At 47.5% G+C, this 24,264-nt stretch overlaps 2 protein-coding genes across 2 annotated transcripts in view; one reads left to right on the top strand and one right to left on the bottom strand.

Moving 5' to 3' along the window:
- Positions 1–20,781, bottom strand: part of EIF3L (eukaryotic translation initiation factor 3 subunit L) — a 78,378-nt gene extending 57,597 nt beyond the window's left edge. Inside the window, exons 1-4 of the mRNA XM_029590136.1 lie at positions 20,629–20,781; positions 17,779–17,833; positions 7,274–7,484; positions 1,255–1,334 (exon numbers count right to left, since the gene is read on the bottom strand). Of these exons, the coding sequence (XP_029445996.1) occupies positions 1,255–1,334; positions 7,274–7,484; positions 17,779–17,833; positions 20,629–20,658 (376 nt within the window). The 5' untranslated portion in view covers positions 20,659–20,781. The remainder of the gene's footprint in view (positions 1–1,254; positions 1,335–7,273; positions 7,485–17,778; positions 17,834–20,628) is intronic.
- A 127-nt stretch (positions 20,782–20,908) lies between these two features.
- The window catches only part of ANKRD54 (ankyrin repeat domain 54), a 54,806-nt gene continuing 51,450 nt past the window's right edge, over positions 20,909–24,264 (top strand). The window contains exon 1 of the mRNA XM_029590137.1: positions 20,909–21,441. Within this exon, the coding sequence (XP_029445997.1) occupies positions 21,132–21,441 (310 nt within the window). The 5' untranslated portion in view covers positions 20,909–21,131. The remainder of the gene's footprint in view (positions 21,442–24,264) is intronic.

Below are 24,264 nucleotides of genomic sequence, written 5' to 3'. Positions count from 1 at the left end.
GTCCAACGGGCATCCCGAAGAAAGACCACCCCCCCCCCGGAGCTGGTCGCAAAAGCAAAGCCGGGAAAAAGAAAAAATAACCAACCTGTATGCAGCGCCTGTGCCGAGCCTGCTTCTGGGTATCAGCCCTTTGCCTGTTTTGTTTTTTGGGTTTTTTTTTTAAAGATACAGTACCAAATGAAGGTAGGTTGCTCCAAATACCCACCAGAAGAGTATGGGGGTGGAGGGGGTGGGAGGGGCCGGACCACTGGTATCACCCCGGGCGCCTCACCAACAAAAGGAGTGTGGCAGACTTCCCAGCCCTGGGGAGATGGTCCCACTGGAACTTGGGATGAAGCTGCTTCTTCTGTCCTACCTAAAATGTTCCAAGACTGGAATTTCTTTTTTTTTTTTTGAGACCCCCAACCGGGTCAAACCGCAGGTTTTGCACCACCTCCATCTGCTGGAGACAGAGAAATACTGAAGAGATGCGGGCAGCACTTAGCTTTAAGAGGGGGCACTCTCGAAGTTTTTCTCTGTCTCCATCTATTGGAAGGGAGGCAAAACCCAGCTGTCCTGGACTGACCAGGGTACGTACAGGGAAAAGAACTTTGGACTGTGCTGGTTCTTTTAAGAAGGCAGTTAAGACTTTCTTTTTCCACAGGACTTAACAGTAATTGATTCCTGAATTCTTACTTCACGGAGTCGCCAATGTATGATCCATGCTCTACATGATGGCGCAGTTTCTATCTGTTTTGTGCTGGTTGTATTGGATTGTTTTGGCCTTTGGTCATTGTTATTGTGTTTTTCATTATGTATGTACCCACTGTGATCCACCTCAGACGTTTTAGGAAATGAGTGGAATATAAGCTTTTTAATTAAAATCAATATGCCCCTCCCCACAATTCCCCCCCACACAAACCCCTCCCACCCAGTCCTATACCCCCCTACAAATACACAGCCACATCCTCAAACACAAATATCCCCCACACCTATATGCCTGTCATACACAATCTCTCTTCCCTCCACCCCCAAAAAGTACCCTCACCACAAATCCCCGACACCCACCCCTTCTACAAATCTATGTTGGAAAGCATTATTGACGCCATGCCTTTGCACGATGGCACTACTTGTTTTGGTAATGCTATGGGAGCTCTTAAACCTGACACCTTAGGGCTTCAGCCCTGACCCCATGCTTTCAGCTCTAGGCAGAATCTCACACAGTTGAACTCCAACACACGCTTTCCTGATGTCTGAGCAAAGTTTATCACTCACCGTTTCCAACTTGTGGGGCAATGGCTTCAGCCTCAGGCCATGGGGAGGTCTTGTAGAACCTCTCTGTCAGTTTGGTCCAGCTGAAAAAAGAAAGGGATGAGATGATATCATTATGTATGTCACATACAGACCTCTTGTCTGAGGATGCAGGGCATCAGCATGTGTGACCATATAACACTGGCACGTCAGTAGGCTACAAAGATGGACAAAGAACTACTACTTCCAGGAAGCCCTCAGATGCTATCACAGGGCTTTCAGAAAGTATCTTCCCCTGGCCACTTGCGCTGGATCTCTGGCCCGATGCCCAGCTTAAGAAGGATGTCCCATGAAGGTTAACACCCATCACCCTGATATTTACAGATGTTGGTCAAACTAACTCAAACAGGCCCCCCCACTACCTGCCAAATACCATACTTTATTTTCATTTTTTTTTTAAATTTTTTATTTCTGAATTTTCAATAAAGAACATACGTTAAACATTAACTGAATACAGATTATGATACTGCATATAATAACAATCGCCAATATATTAAGGGGTAATTGTAAACTACATTATCTGTATTTTCTCAAGGCAATCCAGGGAAAAAAAAAGATTTTTACATGAGCGATTTAAGGAATCCAGTATTAAGAAAATAAAGTGATTAATTTCTCTTTTCTTTCATTTTAAAAGTGCACTGTCATAGTGGTAAAGGAAAATTGGTTCTTACGTGCTAATTTTCATTCCTGTAGTACCACGGATCAGCCCAGACTGCTGGGTTATGCCTCCCTTCCAGCAGATGGCGACAGAGAAAAACTTGAAGGGCACGCCCTGTACGTATGGTGCACCACCTGCAGCCCCCTTCAGTATAAACAGTATCAAAGCAGAATTAGAATTCTAACTGGTAACAGCAATCCAAATTTAAATGGCTAAATCAAATCTATGAGAACCAACTATGTACAAATTAAGAGCACTTGTGAAATCTTCGTACTGCTATATAGTGTGATAGTAAATTAAAAGATTCGAGTAGATCCAAAAAATTCAAGAATGTCTAATCTGGGCGGACGTCTGGGCTGATCTACTACAGGAACGAAAATTAGCAGATAAGAACCAATTTTCCTTTCCCTGTATGTACCCGGATAAGCCCAGACTGCTGGATTGTGCCCAAGCCGCCTTACATGGGGTGGGACCTAGAAAGCCCTGCTTGAAGCACACCACTTCTGAAACTCTCAGAGTCAGGAGCCCTAACATCCAAGCGGTAATTCGGAGCAAAGGTATGCAAAGATTTCCAAGTCGCCACCCTACAGAACTCCTGAGAGAAAACCAACTGACTTTCTGCCCAGGATGCAGCCTGAGCCCGAAGCGAATGAGCCTTAAGACCATCCAGAACCGCTCGCCAGTGACCTATGTACGCCAAAGCAATAGCATCCTTGAGCCATCAGGCAATGGTGGCCTTGGAAGCTTTATGCCCTTTCCTAGGACCGTTCCACAAGACAAAAAGATGATCCGACAAACAAAACTCATTCGTGACCTCCAAGTAAGGCAGAAGCACCCGTCTAACATCCAACCTCCTCAATTTGCGGGCATGCAGAAAATCTTGATCCAAATTCGGAAAAGCAGGCAACTCAACCGACTGGTTGACATGAAAAGCCCACACCACCTTAGGAAGAAAAGATTGCACCGTCCGCAGAGAAACACCGGAATCTGTAAACCTAAGAAAAGGTTCGCGACAAGATAGTGCCTGAATCTCAAAAACTCTCCGAGCCGAGCAGATAGCGACCAAAAACACCGCTTTGAGCGTAAGGGCCTTCAGAGAAACACGCCTGAGCGGTTCAAAAGGAGGTTCACACAACGTTCGAAGGACCAAATTCAAACTCCATGATGGACAAACCGCCCGGAGGGGAGGATTTAAGTTCTTCTCACCTCTAAGAAAACGCACAACACCAGGGTGAGCCACTAAGGACACTCCTTCCACTTTTTCTCGTAAGCAGCCCAAAGCCGCCACTTGGACCCTTAGAGAACTGAAAGCTAACCCCTTCGTCAAACCGTCTTGCAAGAAGGCTAGGATGTTGGCTATCGAGGCGTGCCTAGGAAAACGTTCGATCTACTACACCAAGAGTCAAAAACTTTCCAGACCCAGACATACGTAAGAGAGGTCTATGTTTTACAAGCCCGCAAAAGATTGGAAATTACCGTATCTGGATAACCCTTTTTTCTCAACTGCCTCCTCTCAGAAGCCAAGCCGCTAGACAAAAGCGATCCACCTGGTCGAAAAATACTGGACCCTGCTTCAGGAGATTTGGAAGATGACCCAGCCGGAGAGGACCGTCCATCACGAGATTGACGAGATTTTCGAACCACGGCCTCTGTAGCTATTCTGGAGCTATCAGAACCACTGCCCCCGGATGGGCTTCTATCCTTAAGACATTGCCCACCAGGGCCCAAGGAGGGAAGGCGTAGAGCAGAATGTCATGGGGCCACGGAAGGACAAGGGTATCCACTCCTTCCGCCCCCTGCTCTCTTCTGCGACTGAAGCAGCGCAGCACCTTGGCATTTCTCCGAGTTGCCATTAAATCCAAACAGGGAATCCCCCACCGATGAGTTAACAACTTGAACGCCTCGTCGGACAGTTCCCACTCTCCGGGAGCCAGTCTCTGACGGCTTAGAAAATCCGCCTGAACGTTGTCTACCCCGGCAATGTGAGAAGCCGCTATCCACCCCGGCAATGTGAGAAGCCGCTATCCTGAGCAGATCTCTCCGCCCAGGCCATGAGTTCGTCTGCCTCCGCAGCCACAGGACGGCTCTTTGTTCCTCCTTGCCGGTTGATGTATGCCACTGTTGTCACATTGTCGGATAGCACTCTTACCGACAGACGACGGGTGAGAGGCAGGAATGTCTGCAAGGCCAAGCATACCGCTCGTTTCCAGACGATTGATGGACCATTGTGCTTCCTGCTGTGTCCATTGGCCTTGCGCCGCTTGAGACCTGCAAACTGCTCCCCAACTGGAAAGACTGGCATCTGTCATCACAATGATCCACTGAGGGACTTCCAGATCCACCCCCCGAGACAAGTGTTCTGGGATCAACCACCAAGCTAGACTGGACCTGGCCGGGTCCTGGAGCAGCAAGGGAATTTGAAACTCCTCTGATTTGGGATCCCAACTTGAAAGCAAAGCCCTCTGCAATGGTCTCATATGAGCGAATGCTCAAGTAACCAACTCCAGCGTAGGTGCCATAGAACCAAGCACCTGCAAGTAGTCCCATACCTTGGGAACCGGTAGGGACAAGAGACGACGAACTTGAGACGTTAGCTTGTCTGTCCGTTCCTGCATAAGGAAAACCTTCCCGATCCGAGTATCGAACCTTGCTCCCAAAAACTCCCAAAAACTCCAACTGGCTCTTGGTAGAATTGATGATCCACCCCAGAGAGGGAAGAGTCTGCACCAATTTGGCAACCGCCATCTTGCAAAGATCCTCTGACTTCGCTAGAATAAGCCAATCATCCAAGTAGGGATGGACCCGAAGCCCCTCCCGCTGGAGGGCTGTTGCTGCCGCCACCACCACCATCACCTTGGTAAAGGTGCGGGGAGCGGTAGCCAGCCTGAACGGTTGGACCTGAAACTGGTAATGTTGCAGAGGATCATGAACTGGAGATACCTCTGATGGTCCTTCCAAATCGCTGTGTGAAGTATGCTTCCGGAAAATCGAGGGAAGCTAAAAACTCTCCCCCTCTGACAGAGGCGATTACGGACCATAGAGTTTCCATGCAAAGACGGGGCACTGGAAAAGCTCTGTTGACTTTCTTTAGGTCCAAAATCGGACGGAAGGAACCTTCCTTCTTGGGAACCACAAAATAAATTGAATATCTGCCAGTTCTCAGTTCGTCCAAAGGAACCGGGATCACCGCTCCTAGGTCCATCAATCAACGAAGCGTTTCAGACACCTGGCATCTCTTCTCCAGGGACCCGAAGGGAGACGCCAGAAACAGATCACGCAAGGGCCGAACAAAATCTAAGGCGTAACCGTGTTCTATGATGTTTAGAACCCAGTGGTCCGATGTGATTTTGACTCATTCCTTGTAAAACAGGGACAGCCGTCCCCCGACAACTGGAACGGAGGAATGGGCCGGCGCTATTTCATTGGGATGATTTAGCTCCTGTGGTACCTGGGGCGCCGCCGTCTCTGGCAGGCCTACAGCCGCAAAAGGAATGAGACCAATTCTGAGACCTCCCAGAAGCCTGCCGTTGGCCAAAAGGAGCTGATTTAGACTGGAGATAGCGGCGCTGACCTCTACAACAAGAACGGAAAGGACCAAAACACCTAGAGGCTTTCAGCCTCTAGGTGTTTTGTACACCTTATTCTCCCCCAAGGACTTAATGAGCTGCTCTAAATCATCCCCTAAAAGGAATTTTCCCCTAAAAGGAAAAGCTCCCACCTGCGATTTGGACAAAACATCAGCAGACCAATTACGGAGCCACAAAAGCCTGTGGGTCAACACCGCAGAAGCCATAGTGCATGAAGACGTACGGAGAAGATCATACAAAGCATCGGCCCCATACACCACCGCAGCCTCCAAATGATCAGCCTGCTCCGCTTCTTCTGGGGAAAGATCCCTGGCACTCAGGAGCTGTTGTACCCACCGGAGACTCGCCCGCTGCATCAAACTACTTCAAACAACTGCCCTAACCCCAAGGGCAGACACCTCGAAGATGCACTTGAGAAGAACCTCAAGCTTACGATCCTGGGGATCCTTAAGGGCTACCGCCCCAACAACTGGAATAGTGGTCCGCTTTGTGACTGCTGATACGGCCGAATCAACCTTAGAAATCTTAAGGAGATCCAGAGTGTCATCCGGCAGCGGGTACAATTTGTCCATAGCCCGGCCCAAATGAAGGCTAGTTTCTGGAGTATCCCACTCCCGAAACATAAGCTGAAGTAACATGGGATGAAACAGGAAAGTTCTATCCGGGGGGCGTAGACCAGAGAGTACCGGATCTACTGTGTCCCGATCCTGGGTGCCTGACCAGCCGGTATGCCCAGCACCTCAAGAAAATGCGGGATCATCGGCTCCAATTCATCCCTACGAAACAGCCTAAGGACCCAAGGATCATCCCCTTCCACAGGCGCCACACACTCTGAATCCTCATCCGCATCCGTCTGAAGAGGATCCGCCGACACAGTATTTCCCTGGTCCCCAGAACTGGATGCTCCCCGGACCACCCTAATTCGTGAGACCTCCGGAGGATCCATCCTAGGAACTTTCGCGGGAGGAGAGGGCCCAGCCACAGGCAGACCCGGAGGAGGCTCCGGATACTTTATGGGCATAAGGCTAGCTAAGTATGCCTTATGCATCATTAAAACAAAATCCGCCCAAAAGGCGCAGGAGAGGTAATAAGGGAGTCGTGTGGAGACCTGGGACTCTGATCGTGCGGGAACAGCTGTGGAGGAAGATGCCCTCCCCCTGCAAAGCAATCTGCATCGGCATCCGCAGCTCCTAAAATGGCCGCTGTTCCCGTGCTCCGCAGGAGCGGAGCAGGCCTAGCACCATGAGGCAGCATCGGCTTACCCGCTCCACGGGACCGAGCTGTTTGCTTCCCCCTCTCGCCGGCCGGGGCCGCCAATGGGCCCTTGCCCCCTGGGAGACAGCAGGAGCAGAGTTTCTCGCGGGAGAGCCAAGTTGCCGGCTCCCTGCAAGCACAGCATGCCAAGGTGCGCGACATCTCTGCGGTACAGAGGAGAGGAAGCTTTTAAAATGACATCTGGAGTCCAGGAGGCCAAAGCAAACGGCTGTCTTATTTTATTTTTTTGTTTTTTGTAATCCGGCGAATACTCTGTACTAAGGGTAAGGTGAAATCTTGTTTATATTTATGCATTAGTTTCATATGTATGAAGATTCTCAGAGTCCTAAACAGGTGAATATACAAGAAATAAGCTCTTAATTGCTCTCAGTCAGTGCCCTAGAGAATCACAGTGTCACCACAGCAGGAGGAAGGCTAGATTAGATGTGCTGAAGGACTACAGCCTGTAACTTCATGCCAGTACCTGTTCTCATAGATGTCTTGAATCTCGTAGACCTTCTGGTCAATGACGTCACTGGACACCCGACTGGCCTGCAGCTCATACAGCTTTTGGTCAATCAGGTCCGACACAGTCTTGTGGAAATACTGGATGAAATTTTTGATCACCTCGGGGATCACCTGGTATGTCTGCTGCTCATACTGTCGCTCATAGGCCAAGTCTTGTTTTGGGTCTCCTGAGGAGCAAAGTAAAAGAGATAGGCAAGGTAAAAACACAGTGGTGAGACTCAATGTTCACAGACCCTCTGCTCCGAGCCTCCAATCCCAACAGAATAAGCTATGAAGCAATCCTACTACTACATCCCTCTACTAGCAACATATTCTTAAATAAAACAATCTATAGAATAGGACAAGAAACCAGACTGTATGGTGACATTTCTGCCATGCAGAAGATTCAGTTTTGACTTCTGGACCCTCCTGCTATTCAAACCAGCATTCATAGCCAGAAGGAAGAAAGCACCAACTACTGTGCAATAGTGATACCTAGTGGCCAGATTCAGGGTACACATGTACTAGGCTACGGTATCGGTGGCATATCACCCTATCTAAGATGCATAGATTCTCTGATAAGTGGGATGATGGCTGCTGGCAGCAATGTGGTCATGTTGGTACATACTTACATATGTGGTGGACGTGCCCTATAATTGTTGAGTATTGGAAAGACATTGCAAACTTTATTTGTATAATCACCCGAATTACTTTGCAGCTTCACCCAGCTTTGTTTTTATTGAATATATATACACAACAGATGAGCCTTTAGAACAATTTTATTTAATTACACAAATACTGATAGCAGCCCGGTTGGTGATAGCATGGAGTTGGAAGCAGAGGGACGCACCAACTCGACAGCAAGTAATACAAAAACTTACACAGATTCATTATTTGGAATAATTGACAGCAATTAAACAAAAGAGACTATCTCGGTTTCAGCTTCGCTGGAGATCTTACAAGGATTGGGTCTCTATGACCTCGCTGGCCACCCAGCTGATCTAGATATCCTCAACATGGATTTGGTGAAGGTTGAGATGCCTTGTTGGACAAAAGGGCCATAAGGGTTAGCTGATATTAAAGACCGGGAGGGGAAGCAGTTTTGATATCTTCCTTCCTCCAGAATATTATCACAGTTAAAATCTGTACTCACTAACTATATTATAGCCTCTATAATGTTACTTACCTTTGAATAGCTATTGTATAACATAGGCATGGAGTAAATCCCTTTATTTCACTTTTCTTTGACTTCTTGTATCTACTTATCAAGGGGGTAAAATGTCCTGAAGCACCTTACAGCTTAGAGATGGTGGGTGTGGGAGGGGGGGGAAACTAACATAAAATTGGTTTGGTTTGGTCCTAAATGCTATGCAACGCATTTTGAAATTTAACTAAGATCAGCTATTGTTATCCAGTGCAGGTGGTTGGAGTATGTTTTTGTTGTCTCTATTACTGTTATATCGTGTTGTACCCCAGTTGCTATTTCAAAACTTTAAATAATAAAAAAAAGCGTCAATCCCCAGGGACCATGGATCTCTTCTGCGACTGAAGAATCGGGGAACCTTCACTTTGTGAGATGCGGCTAGTAGGTCGATGGACGGGAGGCCCCAGCGATCTACTATCAGTTGAAAGGCTTCAGCCGACAACACCCACTCTCCTGCATCCAGACTCTATCTGCTTACAAAGTTTGCACTGACGTTGTCTTTTCCTGAGATGCGTGAGGTGGAGATCATCTGTAGATGTATTTCTGCCCATTCTATAAGGAGGTCTACCTCCTGAGACACCTGCTGGCTCTTGGTTCCTACCTGGCGGTTGATGCAGGCTACCATCGTTGCATTGTCCGACATTATGCGGACCGCTTGACCCTGGAGTCTACGGTTGAATTGCAATCACTGCCCAGGCTTTCAGGCAATTGATGTTCCAGAGGGCTTCTTCCTCAGTCCAACGTCCCTGGGCTGTGAGTTCTTGAGAGTGAGCTCCCCAGCCCTGGAGACCCACGTCTGTTGTAAGAATCAGCCAGTTCGTGGAGGACAGGGATACCCCCCCTCCACTGAGATGAGCTACCAGCAACCACCACTTGAGGTGAGACCAGACTCCCATCAGTAAGGGAAGCCGAATCGAATAGTCTTGAGACTGCGGGTTACAACGTGACAGCAGCGAGTACTGAAGTGGGCGTATGTGTGCTCTCGCCCATAGCACTACTTCCAAGGTTGCCACCATCAAACCGAGAACTTGGAGATAGCTCCACACCATCAGACATATTGTGTTCATCAACCGATGCATCTGGGACATCAACTTCCGTATCCATGTGGTCGGGAGAAGTTCTTGCCCTGCCTGGTGTCGAACAGGACTCCCAGATACTCCGACTGGGATGGCTTGAGACAGCTCTTGACCAGGTTTACTACCCAATTGAGTTCCTGAAAGAAGGAGGTCATCCTGTTGGTCACGCAGAGACTTTCTTCCACGGACTTGGCCTGGATCAACCAGTCATCCGAATACGGGTGTACCAGGATTCCTTCTCTCCTCAAAGCTGCCTCCACGACCACCATAATCTTGGAAAATGTTTTTGGGGCAGTGGCTAGGCCAAAGGGCAGTGCCCGGAACTGATAATGGCAATCCAGTATGGCAAAGCGTAGGAAGCATTGATGTTCTTGACAGATTGGAACATGTAGGTAGGCTTCGGATAGGTTAGAAACTCTCCCGATTGTACGGCCAATATCACGGAGCGTAAAGTTTCCATATGGAAATGACTCACTCATAGGTGACAGTTGACACTCTTTTGATGATCCCAGTGAATCCCAATGTGCAAATACACTTCCGTGACATCCAGGGAAGCCAAAATCTCCTTGCTTCACACTGCCGCTATAACAGACCTGAGGGTCTCCATTCGGAAACGAGGGACCTTGAGGGCCATGTTCACCTTCTTCAAGTCTAGGATGGGATGAAATGTCCCTTCTTTCTTCGGCACCACAAAATAAATGGAGTACCTTCCCATCCCCCTCTCCTCCTGGGGGATGGGAAAGATGGCCCCCAGCATTCTTAGCTTTGGATGGTCTGTTGAACAATAAGTTTCTTCGCTGAAGAAACACAGGGGATACCAGGAACAGGTTTCTTAGCGGCCGAGCAAATTCTAAAGCATAGCCATGTTCTAGCATGCTTAGAACCCACTGGTCCGACGTGATCTTGACCCCACTCCTTGTTAAAAAAAAAAAAAAAAAAAAGTCAACCGACCCCTACTGGCACCGCGGCTGACTGGTACTCAGGCCTTGGGCATATATATCATAAAGCTGTATAGCGGCACGCTGGTCTCCTTCTCACAGCCTGGAGTGCCAGTCAGTCGCGGTGCGCACAACAGTGAATTGACAAAATTTGTCTCAAAAAATACTTCTAATCACGTCTTGCAGGAGACCTTTCACTTCGCTGTTTCATTACTTGAATTTTCCAAGAAATTTTATTGGCAAAAGATCATCTCTATATACACATAAGACATTTTCACACAGCCCCTGAGGCAGCCCCCAAGAGAGGGGGGCGAAACTCGGCCTGAGTCGGGCATTTTTACATTGGATATACGTGTCTCCTAATAAAGCATCTTAACGGACATTACCTGGCATCTATTGTTTATGTTGCCTCCACGGCTTTTTTAGATCGCCTACCTCCTTGTTTTATCAACCGACCCCTATTGGCCAGGACTGAGGAGTGGGTCGGCCTTGCTTCATTGGGCGGATTTGGCCCCGTTAGGCCCTCGGCTAGAGCCTTCTCAGTTTGCTTGCATCCACGAAAGGACTGGGACCAGGACTGAAATCTCCCCGAGGTCTGCCTCTGGTCTGCGCCCGGAGCCCTGCTCTGACGGAAATGCCTTTGGCCTTGAAAGCGAACCGGCAGAAAACCTTTTGGCCCTTTAGGCTTGTCTTCCGGTAACTTGTGCACCTTATTATCTCTGAGCTGCTTTATCAACTGTTCCTCTCCAAAAAGGAGCTTGCCCTTAAAAGGGAGTGCTCCAAGCTGAGCCTTCGACGAAATGTCTGCTGAAGAGCCTCCTAACCGATACCGTAGAGACCACTGTCCTAGAAGAGGCGCGAATATGATCATATAAGGCATCTGTTCTGTAAGCTACCACTGCTTCTAAGCGCTCTGCTTACTCGGATTCTTGGGGTGAGAGATCCCTGGCACACTGTAGCTTCTACACCCATCTCAGGCTTGCTGAAGCCTAAAACTGCTGTACACTGCAGCACAGATGCCCAGAGCAGAGACTTCAAAAATCTTTTTGATGTGCACCTTGAGCTTCCTTATCCTACAGATCTTTCAGAGCTGCCGAACCAGCTACTGGAATGGTGGTTCTCTTAGTGACCGCCGACACAGACGCATCCTCCTTCGTCACTTCTAGAGCTCCAGGGTCTTCTCAGGAAAGGGAAAAAGCTTATCCATAGCCCTACTAACCTTAAGACAAGTTCTGGTGTTTCCCACTCCCTGATCATCAATTGCTTGACTATCCTATGGAAAGGAAAAGTCCTTGCCGGGCCCCTTAAACCAGCCATTACCGGATCCACCGTGACCTGGTCTGGCTCCTCCCCCTGCGGAACTGTTATTCCCAATTCCGCCAGGACATGCATAATCATAAGACCCAGCTCTTCCCTCTGAAGCAAGTGAACAACCTTAGGATCATCCCCCTCCATGGCCAAAAACTTTCCAGGCTCTCCCTCCTGATCTGGACCGCTGCTGAGAAAAGAGACACTGAGGGGACCATCCCCCAAGGCAATCCCTGGTCGAACTCCTCTGAGGAAAAGTCATTTGCAGTCCCCTGCATTGTCGGACCTCTAACCTTACGGATCCTTGTGGCCCCCAGCGTTTCCAAACAACCTAGGCACCTTTTTTGGTGGACCCTCCAGGGCCCTGCGCCTGGAGGAGCAACTCGGCTTGGCCTGGCTGGCTGGCCAGATATGCTTTGTGCAATAAAATAAAATGAAGAGAAAATTGAAGAGGACCACACAAATCCCGCCCCCCTTCCCCCTCTAGGGGATCTGGATCACCCCGACCGCCCCCTGTGCCTCCTCGGGGCCAGAATTGACCGGTAAGAGTGCTGGTGTAGATCCTCTCCCCCAGCTGCTCTCTCTTCCGTGGCCGTGAAAGTCTTCAAAATGGCAGCCATTCTCGTGCTGTTTGGGAACGGATCGACCGTTTCCTCCATAGCAGTTGGCAACCTGCCAGGGCTGTGCTGCTTAGATGACATCCCCAACAATCCCCATGAAGAGCCCTCCCCACCAGAGAGGCAGCGGGAGCATTGACTGCTCGCAGAGAGCCGCGAGCAATGCTCCCTACACACGGAGCAGCAGCTCACATGCACCACGCCTAATTGCGCGGCTGATGCCAAAAAGCAGCGAAACGGGATCAGGAGCCACAGGACCGACCAAGTGCCCTTTCACCTGCCCCCAGCACTGGGGCGAATGCTGGAAGAAACAAGCACTACTTCTTTCTTTCCTTTTTTTTTTTTTTTAAATAGAAACTTTACTGACCAGAAAGAAAGAGGAAAAAAGTTTACTTTCCTAAAGAAGAGTGGCAGAGGCTTCCCATGATTCTCACTGAGGGGGTGGGAGCAGGACCACTGACTGTCATCCCCGGTGTATCTTAAAGAGCAAATCTGGGGTTCTCAACCCCTGCTTGTCCTTAACCTACTACCAGGAGGTATGGTTCCACCAGGACCTGCCAACCTCCTGGGAGGAAAGTCTGATTAATGTCCCCAATACTTTTTTTTTCCCAGACTCGGGTACAGAACCGCAGGTTTTGTAACGCCTCCATCTGCTGGAGACAGAGAAATATTGAAGGATCAGCAGGTGGCACGACGGATTATGAGGCAGTGCCTGTGAAACTTTCTCTGTCTCCATCTGCTGGAAGGGAGGCAAAATCCAGGAGTCTGGACTGATCCAGGTACGTACAGGGAACCTAAAATCCGATCTTGGATGCTTCATCTCTAAGCTAGTGAACGCTTCACTTTCTGAAGGAACCCTGCCAGGCATGCTAAAAACCACTGTTGTCTGGCCCTTATTAAAAAAGTCTGAAGAGGACCCATTAGACCCTAAGAACTAGACCTCTTTCAATTCTGCCCCTGCTATATAGAATTTTGGAAAAAGCAGTGGTGGTCCAACTCCAAGATCACATTGACACTTATCACCTTCTCAACAATGCTCAATTGGGATTTCAGTCCTTTCATAACACAAACTTTATTTCCCTGTACATACCTAGATTAGTTCAGATCATGAGTTATGTCTCCCTTCCAGCAGATGGAGACAGAGAAAAACTTGAAGGGCACCCTCACTTAACCTGGTGTGCCTCCAGTATTTCTCTGTATCCAGCAGATGGAGGTGATGCAAACCCTGCAGTCTTGCCCTGTTTCTGGGGTTTAGGCTATCCCTTTAAAGAAAACAAAACACAAAAAACAAGTAGGTGCAGAGCCAGGCTTTTGGTTGTCTGCAGTAAAGTTTTGAATCAAGCAAAAAAAAAAGTGCTCAGTGTTAGTGCTTTACTGTTCCCCTCTGATGACAAGTTCTTGGAGCTGGGGTTGGTTACCCCGCAGGGCTCCAGCCAGGTAAGGGGCTGGGGAAGAGATTACCGGTGGTCCGTTCCCTCTCTTCACCCGTGGCCGTTTTAAGCTTTAAAAAAAAATAAAAAAAATTTTTTTGAAAAGTTTTCTTTTTTGGTCTGCTGCAATTGCGGACAATTCCGCTGCCGTTTTCGCTCGATTTTGCCGTGTTTTTGCCGTTTTCAAGCTTACCACGATGCCGCGGCCATCTTTGCGCGTGGCCTGTGGGGAGTCCTCATCCCGGCTTTCCCGGGCCAACATTTGCTCCTGCTGCCTCCCTGGACGAGGAGTGGATCTGGAGGTCCAGGACTGGATAGTGGTGACCATGGACACCAGTCTCTTCAGCTGGAGAGCTGTCTGCCAGTATAAGTCAGTCCAGGGCAACTGGTCCCGGGAGGAATCCCAATGGTCAATCAATCGGTAGGAAACCAGAGCAATTCGCCTGGCGTTGCAACATTTCCTTCCCTGCATTCGCAATCAGGCGGTTCGAGTTCTCTGCGACAATGCGACGACAGTGGCCTACATCAACCGTCAGGGGGGCAATCGAAGCCAAGTAGTAGCCAATGAGGCAAAGCTTCTCATGGCTTGGGCGGAACAAAATCTTGTGCTATTAGAGGCATTGCACATTGCAGGGAAAGACAACGTACAAGCGGACTTCCTAAGTCGAAAGTGGGAACTCTCGGACGAAGCGATGGATCTAATTGTTCGCAGGTGGGGAACTCCCAACATGGACCTGATGGCAACGCGAGACAATGCCAAGGCTCCGCGATTCTTCAGTCACCGAAGGGATCACAGCGCAGAGGGAGTTGATGTGCTGGTGCTTCCCTGGCCGGCTTCAATTCTTCTGTACGGGTTTCCTCCTTGGCTGTTGGTGGGCAAAGTTTTTTGCAGGATAGAAGTTCATCCGGGGAGCGTGATCCTAGTGGCTCCAGAATGGCCCCGGTGTCCGTGGTTCGCTGTCCACTGCGATTGGGACATCTGCCTCATCTTCTTCGTCAGGGTCCTATATTTTTTGACCAAGCAGATCGCTTTTGTCTAGCGGCCTGGATTTTGAAAGGAGGAGATTGAGAAAGAAAGGATACTCATCGGAGATCATTGCTATGCTGCTGCAAGCTAGAAAGTCGTCTACATCTCTCTCATACGTTCGGGTGCGGAGAGTTTTTGAGACATGGTGTCGGGAGCGAGTGATTCTGCCCCGACACGCTACCATTGCTCAAATGTTGAGTTTTCTGCAGAGCGGTTTGGCCAAGGGCTTGTCTTTCAATTCCCTCCGGGTTCAGGTAGAGGTCCTAGGTATTCCGGTCGGCAACTCGGTGGCGTCACATCCAGATGTGGTACGTTTTCTCAGAGGAGTAAGGAATTTAAGGCCTCCTGTCCACCCCGTATGTCCGTCATGGAGTCTTAATTTGGTACTTCGCGTTGTGTGATCGACCTTTTGAGCCCATTAAAAAGGCAACGCTGAAGGACCTCACATTGAAAATGGTGTTCTTGGTCGCTATTTGCTCAGCTCGCAGAATTCCGAGTTGCAGGCTCTCTCTTGTAGGGAACCTTTCTTGAGGATTTCTGACTCTGGGGTTTCTCTTCGTAAAGTCCCATCTTTTTTGCCAAAGGTGGTCTCTACTTTCCAATTAAGTCAGTCGGTTCAGCTTCTGGCGTTTCCTAATTTGTCTGCGGATGATCCGCATGCGAGGGAGCTTCGTCGCTTAGACGTGCAATGCTCTTTGTTATGCTATTTGGAGATCACGACTTCTTTCAGGCTGTCGGATCATTTATTTGTCCTTTGGAGTGGTCCCAGGAGAGGTCAGAAAACTTCTAAGACAATGATTGCAAGCTGGTTGATAGAAGTGATTTCATCCGTGTACATTTGTAAAGGTCGTTCCAGAGGTCGTGCCAGAGGGCCTGAAAGCACATTCTATTCATTCCTAAGAGGCTTCGTGGGCTGAATGCCAGTTGGTTTCACCCCAAGAGATTTGTAGAGCTGCTACATGGAAGAAACTCCATACTTTTGCTCGCCACTACTGATTGGACATTCAGGCTCCAGAAAGCTTCAATTTTGGCAGTGGCATGTTGTGTGTGGGACTTGCAAGGTCCCACCCGGTTTAGGGAAGCTTTGGTACATCCCACGGTCTGGACTGATCCGGGTACCTACAGGGAAAAGAAAATTGGCTCTTACCTGATAATTTTCGTTCTTGTAATACCACGGATCAGTCCAGACACCCGCCCTAAGATTAGGAGTGGGTAGCATTGGATTTGAATATCTCAGGAGTCCACGTGTGGGTATCTGGTTATTTGATTGTAGCATACTAAGAAAGAACTCTACAGATTGTTTTCATGTTATCCGTTTACGGTTGCAATTGCTGTTCTTGCTTGATTCATTACTAGTATGGTTATTTATTATTCTGCTTGGTTATTCGATATACTGAAGGAATGCAGGAGGCACACCAGGTTAAGTGAGGGTGCCCTTCAAGTTTTTCTGTGTCTCCATCTGCTGGAAGGGAGGCATAACCCACAGTATGGACTGATCCATGGTACTTCAGGAACGAAAATTATCAGGTAAGAACCAATTTTCTTTTCTGAGTAGTTTTGACACCATTTGTCAGGGTTTTGATAAGGACACCCAATATTTTCTAGTTTTACTCGACTTTTCGTCAGCCTTTGATACCATTAATCATTCCATCTTACCAGCCTGTCTAGAATCTATGGGGGTTTCTGCAACTATTCCCTCTTGGTTCACCTCTTATTTATCAGACTGTTCTTTCAGAGTCATGACTGGTAGTACATCCTCTGGTTTGTACCCATTGCCTACCGGATTCCTTCAAGGATCCTCAAGTTCAATCTCTACCTGGTCCCACTTTGTGAAGTTCTGGCAGGCCTAGATATTTCATTTAAACTATATGCTGATGATATTCAGTTTTTTTCCTATTACTTCAATCATGGATCAGGCTCTACAAAAACTGGCCTCTCGCATGGGGCAAATTAAGAGGTGGCAGACATCTAATAAACTAGCCCTTAATAGCAGTAAAACTGATATTGTTTTACTATTACATATTCCTCCTGCAAACTACCCTACTAATCTCATCTTTGATAATCAAGTTATTCCCATTAAGCTTCAGGCTCGTGATTTAGGTGTCATCACTACCACTTCGTCCACACATTAACTGTGTAGTCCAGTCAATTCAAACTGTGAATTCTGCGTTCTCTTAAACCTTTTCTTGACTGTACCAACTTTCGCACGATGATCCAAGCTATGATACTTCCATCCATTGACTATTGCAATGCATTGTGCCTAGGTCTATCTAATCTCACTTAAAAGTATTACAACTCATCCAAAATTCTGCTGCACTTTTTATCTCCGATGTCTCCTCTAGTGATCATATAACTCTAGTCTTAGCTAGTCTTCATTGGCTTCCAATAGAATGGAGAGTGCGGTTTAAAATTCTCTCCCTCATTTTTAAGGCTTATCACAATCTTGTTCCTTCTAGTGTCCAAGGATTAGTTCGAAAATAGCTTCATTCTTGGCACCTTTGTTCTTTAGCAAAATTATTAGAAGTACCATCTCTCAAGATAGCTCACTTAGCTAAAACCAGACACAGGATGTTTAGCATAGCAGGTCCTAGACACTGGTATTCCCTTCCAGAGGTGATTAGACTAGAAAATGACCATGTTCACTATAGCAAGCTTTTGAAAGCCTACTTCTTTGTCCTCAGTTTCCCTATTTAGGTTCTTTTGCTACTCCCTCCCCAGATAGTTTTATGCTTTTGGCACCTGCTTTGTGATTTTTGTGTAAGGCAGTTTTTAGTTTGTATGAGAATTATCTGCTGAAATTGGTGAATCAGCAAGCTATAAATGATGTAAATAAATAAATCTCCAATTTAAAAAAAGCTGAGAAGCTGAGTATTTGCACCTACCTGTGTGCATGTCATAATCAGACTGGTAGTTATACGGATCATACTGGCCTTGAGGCTGTAAAAATAAATAAACGGGACTAAAATATCTCATGCAAGAGTCAGCAAACTTTTTCTCAAAATCACAAGGCACGCACAACATAAAAACTTCTCTTTATTTATTCCTATGCTTGCTCCAAGAGGCAAATGAAAAATCAGCAACAATAGAAGCCTATAAAATATGAATAAAGGAATGTTTTATGATTTTCATGTTAATAAGCTAGTCTCAAGAATGAAAATGTGCAGTGGCTACTCTGGGTCTTCATACTGATTAAAGCACATTGGAAATAATCAAAAAGAGTGCTCTCAATAAAAAAAAAAAGCCAACAAATTTGTTTATTACAAGAGCTACTGTGGAATAACTTTCTATCCCCCCACCCGGCATATGGGAGGATAGAAAGCGAAAGCAAGGAAAAGAAGGCAGCCATATAGGATGCAAGTCTCACAAAATAAATAGCTTTTGGAATTGTTGTTCAAATAAGACTCCCAAATACCCCAAATTAAGTTACAGGAACATAACATAGAAACATAGAACTGACGGCAGAAGAAGACCAAACAGCCCATCCAGTCTGCCCAGCAAGCTTCACACATTTTCTTCTCATACTTATCTGTTTCTCTTAGCTCTTTGGTTCTATTTCCCTTCCACCCCCACCATTAATGTAGAGAGCAGTGATGGAGCTGCATCCAAGTGAAATATCAAGCTTGATTAGTTAGGGGTAGTAGGGTAGTAACCGCTGCAATAAGCAAGCTACACCCATGCTTATTTGTTTTACCCAGACTATGTTATTCAGCCCTTATTGGTTGTTTTTCTTCTCCCCTGCCGTTGAAGCAGGGAGCTATGCTGGATATGAGTGAAGTATCCGTTTTTCTTCTCCCCTGCCGTTGAAGCAGAGAGCTATGCTGGATATGCATTTAAAGTGAAGTATCAGGCTTATTTGGTTTGGGGTAGTAACCGCCGTAACAAGCCAGCTACTCCCCGCTTTGTGAGTGCAAATCCTTTTTTCCACATTTCCTCTTGCTGTTGAAGCTTAGAGCGATGTTGGAGTCACATTAACCATGTGTATGTTTATTTTATAAGGGTATTATCTCCAGGCAGTAGCTGTCATTCCGGCGAGCCACCCACTCTTCATTGACGGCCTCTTGACTTTATGGATCCACAGTGTTTATCCCACGCCCCTTTGAAGTCCTTCACAGTTCTGGTCTTCACCACTTCTTCCGGAAGGGCATTCCAGGCATCCACCACCCTCTCCGTGAAGAAATACTTCCTGACATTGGTTCTGAATCTTCCTCCCTGGAGCTTCAAATCGTGACCCCTGGTTCTGCTGATTTTTTTCCTATGGAAAAGGTTTGTCGTTGTCTTTGGATCATTAAAACCTTTCAAGTATCTGAAAGTTTGTATCATATCACCTCTGCTCCTCCTTTCCTACAGGGTGTACATATTTAGATTCTTCAATCTCTCCTCATAAGTCATTTGATGAAGACCTTCCACCTTTTTGGTCGCCCTTCTCTGGACCGCCTCCATCTTGTCTCTGTCTCTTCGGAGATATGGTCTCCAGAACTGAACACAATACTCCAGGTGAGGTCTCACCAAGGACCTGTACAAGGGGATAATCACTTCCCTTTTCTTACTCAATATTCCTCTCTCTATGCAGCCCAGCATTCTTCTGGCTTTAGCTATCGCCTTGTCACATTGTTTCGCCGACTTCAGATCATTAGACACCATCACCCCAAGGTCTCTCTCCTGCTCCGTGCACATCAGCCTTTCTCCCCCCATCAAATACAGTTCATTCGGATTTCCACTCCTCATATGCATGACTCTGCACTTCTTGGCATTGAACTCTAGACTGCTCACAGTCCAAAGCGCAGGTGGCTTATAAGTTAGATATATGTTTACCTCCCTAACAACAATACAGGTGAATTTTCAAAGGAGTAATGTGCATAAATGTAACATACTAACATAGCAATTTTCAAAAGCCACTTATGTGGGTAAATCCTATGGACAATTCAATGGCATATATTGTAGCAATTTTCAAAAGCCCACTTACATGGGTAAGTGCATTTACAAACGTAAAACCCAATTTTACATTCGTAAATGCTTTTAAAAATAAGGCCCCTTGTGTTTAATTTCCTATCCACATCAAATTTTTAGAACGTCAGAGAGTTCAAGGGGATTCCGAGACATTTTTTACATGCAGATAAATGCCCAAATGCGCATGCAGGCGTGTGCTCTAAAAGACAAGCTCTTCTTTATGGAATGCCCTGTTTAAAATAATTGTTTTCAATAGTGAGAACGTAGTATCACAACCAAAGTCTAATCACCCAAAAGCCTTTATTGCACACTACTGATAAGGCAGTGAAGAGCTGTTAATATCACACAACATAAATGTAAATCGACTGTCCCTCTCAATAGTGTATCTACATCAATCCCAAATCCGTTAGTGTTTCCATATAAGTAAATAAATATATCCAAGCGAGACTTTGTTTCTCGGCTTGGCTCTATTTCCCAATTTGAACTTTCAGCCCCCTCTCGTCTGTATTTATGACAACCGGAAGTCAGGGGATCATAAATTATTACTTGCCATTATCGATTAGGCCTTATCCCACTCCCGCTATACCCAGTGAAGCTCTCTCGTACCCCGGAACCCATAAACCCGGAGCTGTTATGCGAAGGATGGCAGGATTCCCCTCCCTCAGGCTCCCAGACACGGGAGACACCGGTGTACTAGCCTCCGTCGCGGAACATCTAGCAAATGAAAAATAGCTAATCAACAATGCACTGAAGAGATGAAGCGCAAGAATCGCCTAGGCTCTCACCTCCCCATAATCATCGTTATTATAAGACATGCTCCGCGGAGACTGGGAGTACACACGCCGGCGGAAACCACCCAAGAAAGATCCGGCGCTGGAGACATACGCAACGTCCGGTAGAAGTTGCGTATATTTCTCTCGCCCAACAGACTTCCAGCCGGAAATACGTCCAGTACAGTAAGTGCCCAAACCAATCCAAGCAGCCCTGTACCTTGACAGTTAGTAAAAGCCCACCCTTCTCCGTTAACCTCCTTCTCGCATCTGATTGGCTACTTGATACACCCCCATGGTCTTTCTGATTGGCCAGTAGATGTGCCTTTCTGATTGCCTCTTGTCTTTTGACCACGCATCCCTCTCCCTTCGCGCTCGCCTCACTTCCGACCAATTTCAACCGAGGTCTTCTCGCCCATTCTGGTTGGTCAGCGAGCGGACTCTGCTTGTTGTCTGATTGGTCGGACGCAGCCTGCCAGGCCGCTTGTTACCTAGCCCCGCGGCCGGGACAGAGAGAGATGGAGGGTGATGGTGCGACCGCGGAGGGCAGCGGCTTTCAGTTCCCCGGCTTCGGCGGCTGCGGGCTGGGCGGCGGGACGGTGCCGGCCGGATCCGGGCCTTACCCGTTGCACTATCTGCAGGCGCTGTGGGAGCGGGAGCCGCGGGTTGGGGGCGGCTCCGGGAGCCCCGGCCGGGAGCGCGAAGCCTCCCCTTCCCCCGCCGCCGCGCTGCTGGTGGAGCGGATCCGCAGGAGAGTGAGCGCGGGGCGGCCGCGAAGCGCCAGGCTGTTCCGCCGGAGCCTGGATCCCCTGGGCAAGGACGTACACGGTGAGGCACCGCTTTGTGTATTGCGGGGTTGGGGTGTGTGTCTGTGTCTATATCGCAGTATCAGCGCCGGTGTTTGGAGCAGTGGTTATCCCAATGTCGATCCTTCTGTTGAAGGCCATGTTAGCTACATCCCATATACAATCCTGGACTCTTTACACAGACCGATCACGGTAATTTATCGGAGGTTTAATTCTGCTGCTTACGAGCAGCAGCGCAAAGATGCTTTATATTGCATAGCTGGCACTCGGGTGAGATTATTTATTTTGACTTTGTGTTCTGTTTTTGTATTAAAAGCTCAAGGCGGATTGCATCATTAAATAAACAGAACATTAATTCAATAAAGATACGGGTACCGGCCGATAATGTAAAGTGCGCTCGGCTGACCGCAGTTGGACGCGCGTCCACTACCTCATATACAATAAGGGGTTTAGCGCGTCAAACCCCCCCCCCCCCCCCCCGACACTTATAGCGCTCATCATATGCAAATGCATGTTGATGAGGCTATTGGTAATTCTCCCAGGATTATGAAAAAAAAAGTGCTGCTTATCCGAAAAACTGTACAAAAATGCAGAAAATACTGCTTTTCTGTATGCCCTCCGACTTGATACCTAGCGATATTAAGTCGGAGGAACCAAAAATATAAAAAAAAACAAAACAAAAAAGTGACAGGTGGTTAGGTTAATGGACGCTCAGTTTTACCGGTATCTGTTTTTCTAAACCATAGTTGTCCGCGAATTCGGAAAACCAACACTCATAAAATTGAATGTTGGGTTTCTGAACCTGGTGACAGCCACCTCTCCTGGATCAAGGACATTAGGGGTGCATAATCGTCCCTAGTACCTCCTTTTAGCACCACCCTTCATTAAAATACAGGATTGCGTGCCCATAAGAGGTGGCTGCATGCGTGTTGGGAGAGCGGGTGCTCAACACTGAGCACCCATGTTCCCACAACCTTACTCTATCAGCCTAATAGTCAGGCCGATACAGTAAAAGTCGCAGGAGAGCGGGCGAGCGCACGGACCACTCTCCTGTGCACACGATTCAGTATTCAAATGAGGGCCTGCGGTAAAAAGAGGCGCTAGGGACACTAGCGTGTCCCTAGTGCCTCTTTTTGGACAGGAGTGGCGGCTGTCAGCGGATTTGACAGCCAACACTCAATTTTGCCAGCATCAGTTCTCAAACCCGCTGACAGCCACGGGTTCGGAAACCGGACGCCGGCAAAATTGAGCGTCCAGTTTTCAAGCCGTGGGCTGATTTTAAATTTTTTTTAAATTTTAAATTATTTATTATTTTTGGGACCTACGACTTAATATTGCCATGGTATTAAGTCGGAGGGCATACAGAAAAGCAGTTCTTACTGCTTTTCTGTACACTTTCCCGGTGCCTGCAGAAATTAACGCCTAATTTCTGAAAGTAAAATGTACGGCTTGGCTGCTTACTGAATCGCGCAGGAATAACTAATAGGGCCATCAACATGCATTTGCATGTTGCGGGCGCTATTAGTTTTGCGGGGGGGGTTTGGCAGCGCGTTTTTGACGCGCTATTACCCCTTACTGAATAAGGGGTAAAGCTAGCTCGTCGAATATGCGCGTCCAAACGCGGATTAACAGTGCGCTCCGCCAGAGTGCCCTGTACTGTATCGGCCTGAGTGTGGCCATTCTGCGCCCTCCTTTTGCCCCCATCCTCAATATCTTGGAAATGGCTGGGTGTAGCAAGGAGTTTAGCGCAGAAAACGCACGTTTCCAAAACAGGACTACTGATTAGTGCCCTCGCATGGAAATTCCATGCAAATGAGGGCATTCCCTGTACGTACCGGATCAGTCCAGACTCCTGGGTTTTGCTTCCCCACCAGCAGATGGAGACAGAGGAGTTTTTTTTTTTTTTTTTTTATATTTAAGATTTAGTTTTATTGATAACTGCTTAATGCATAACATAAAACATCATAACGGTTGTACAATCAGTAGCTACTAGTTTCAAATAGAGGCTACAGTAATGTGCTGAAAAAGAGAACAACATGTGTATACCCCTCCCTCCCCCCCACTCACCGACAGGCAATTGTAGTCCAGATAGGTCATAATACAATGCATAAATCACAAAAATAGCAAGGCAATACCATGCAGAGTAGAACCAAAGAAACATAAGACCTCATGTATGCCGTGATACCCTGCTGCCTCTGTACATAAAAAAGTAAAATTGAACATGAGGACGAGTTCTAGAGTCTGCAATAGAAAAAAGAGAGAAAGAAGAAAAGGCAAAGAAGTGTAAAAAACGCAAAGGAGTTGAGAATTATGCTGACAGCGTTTGCTTATGGGTGCTCTGGCTCCTGGGTGCGGTACCACTCTGCAAATGGGGACCAGACCTCCTGGTACGCTTGGAGGCATTTGTGTCGGATCGCTGTGATATATTCTAGCTGGCGAAGATTATGAATCCGGGGAATAAGGTCTTTAAGCGGAGGAGTAAGATGAGTCTTCCATTTACTAGCCAGTGCCAAACGGGCCAAAATAAAAACTTGCTGGCAAAACCGATCGGATGGCGGTCGTAGAGAATGGTTAGTGGCACACAGAAGAATTATGGTCGGATCCATTGCAACCGTCTGCCCAAGAACTCGAGCCAGCCAATCAGTGATCATCGTCCAGTACTCTGTCACTATCGGGCAAGTCCACCAGATATGGAAATAGGTCCCCGTATAGCCACAGCCCCTCCAACAGACTCCGGAAATGGTAGGATAGATTTTATGGAGATGAGCAGGCACATAATGCCATCTATACAAAAGTTTTAAGCAATTCTCTTGTAGATGTGCCGATAACGAACACTTACGACCTT

The sequence above is a fragment of the Rhinatrema bivittatum genome, chromosome 2, assembly GCF_901001135.1.
Source record: "Rhinatrema bivittatum chromosome 2, aRhiBiv1.1, whole genome shotgun sequence".
Taxonomy (NCBI): Eukaryota; Metazoa; Chordata; class Amphibia; order Gymnophiona; family Rhinatrematidae; genus Rhinatrema; species Rhinatrema bivittatum.
Note: the sequence above shows the minus strand (reverse complement) of the source record. Positions and strands in the feature narration are given on the sequence as shown.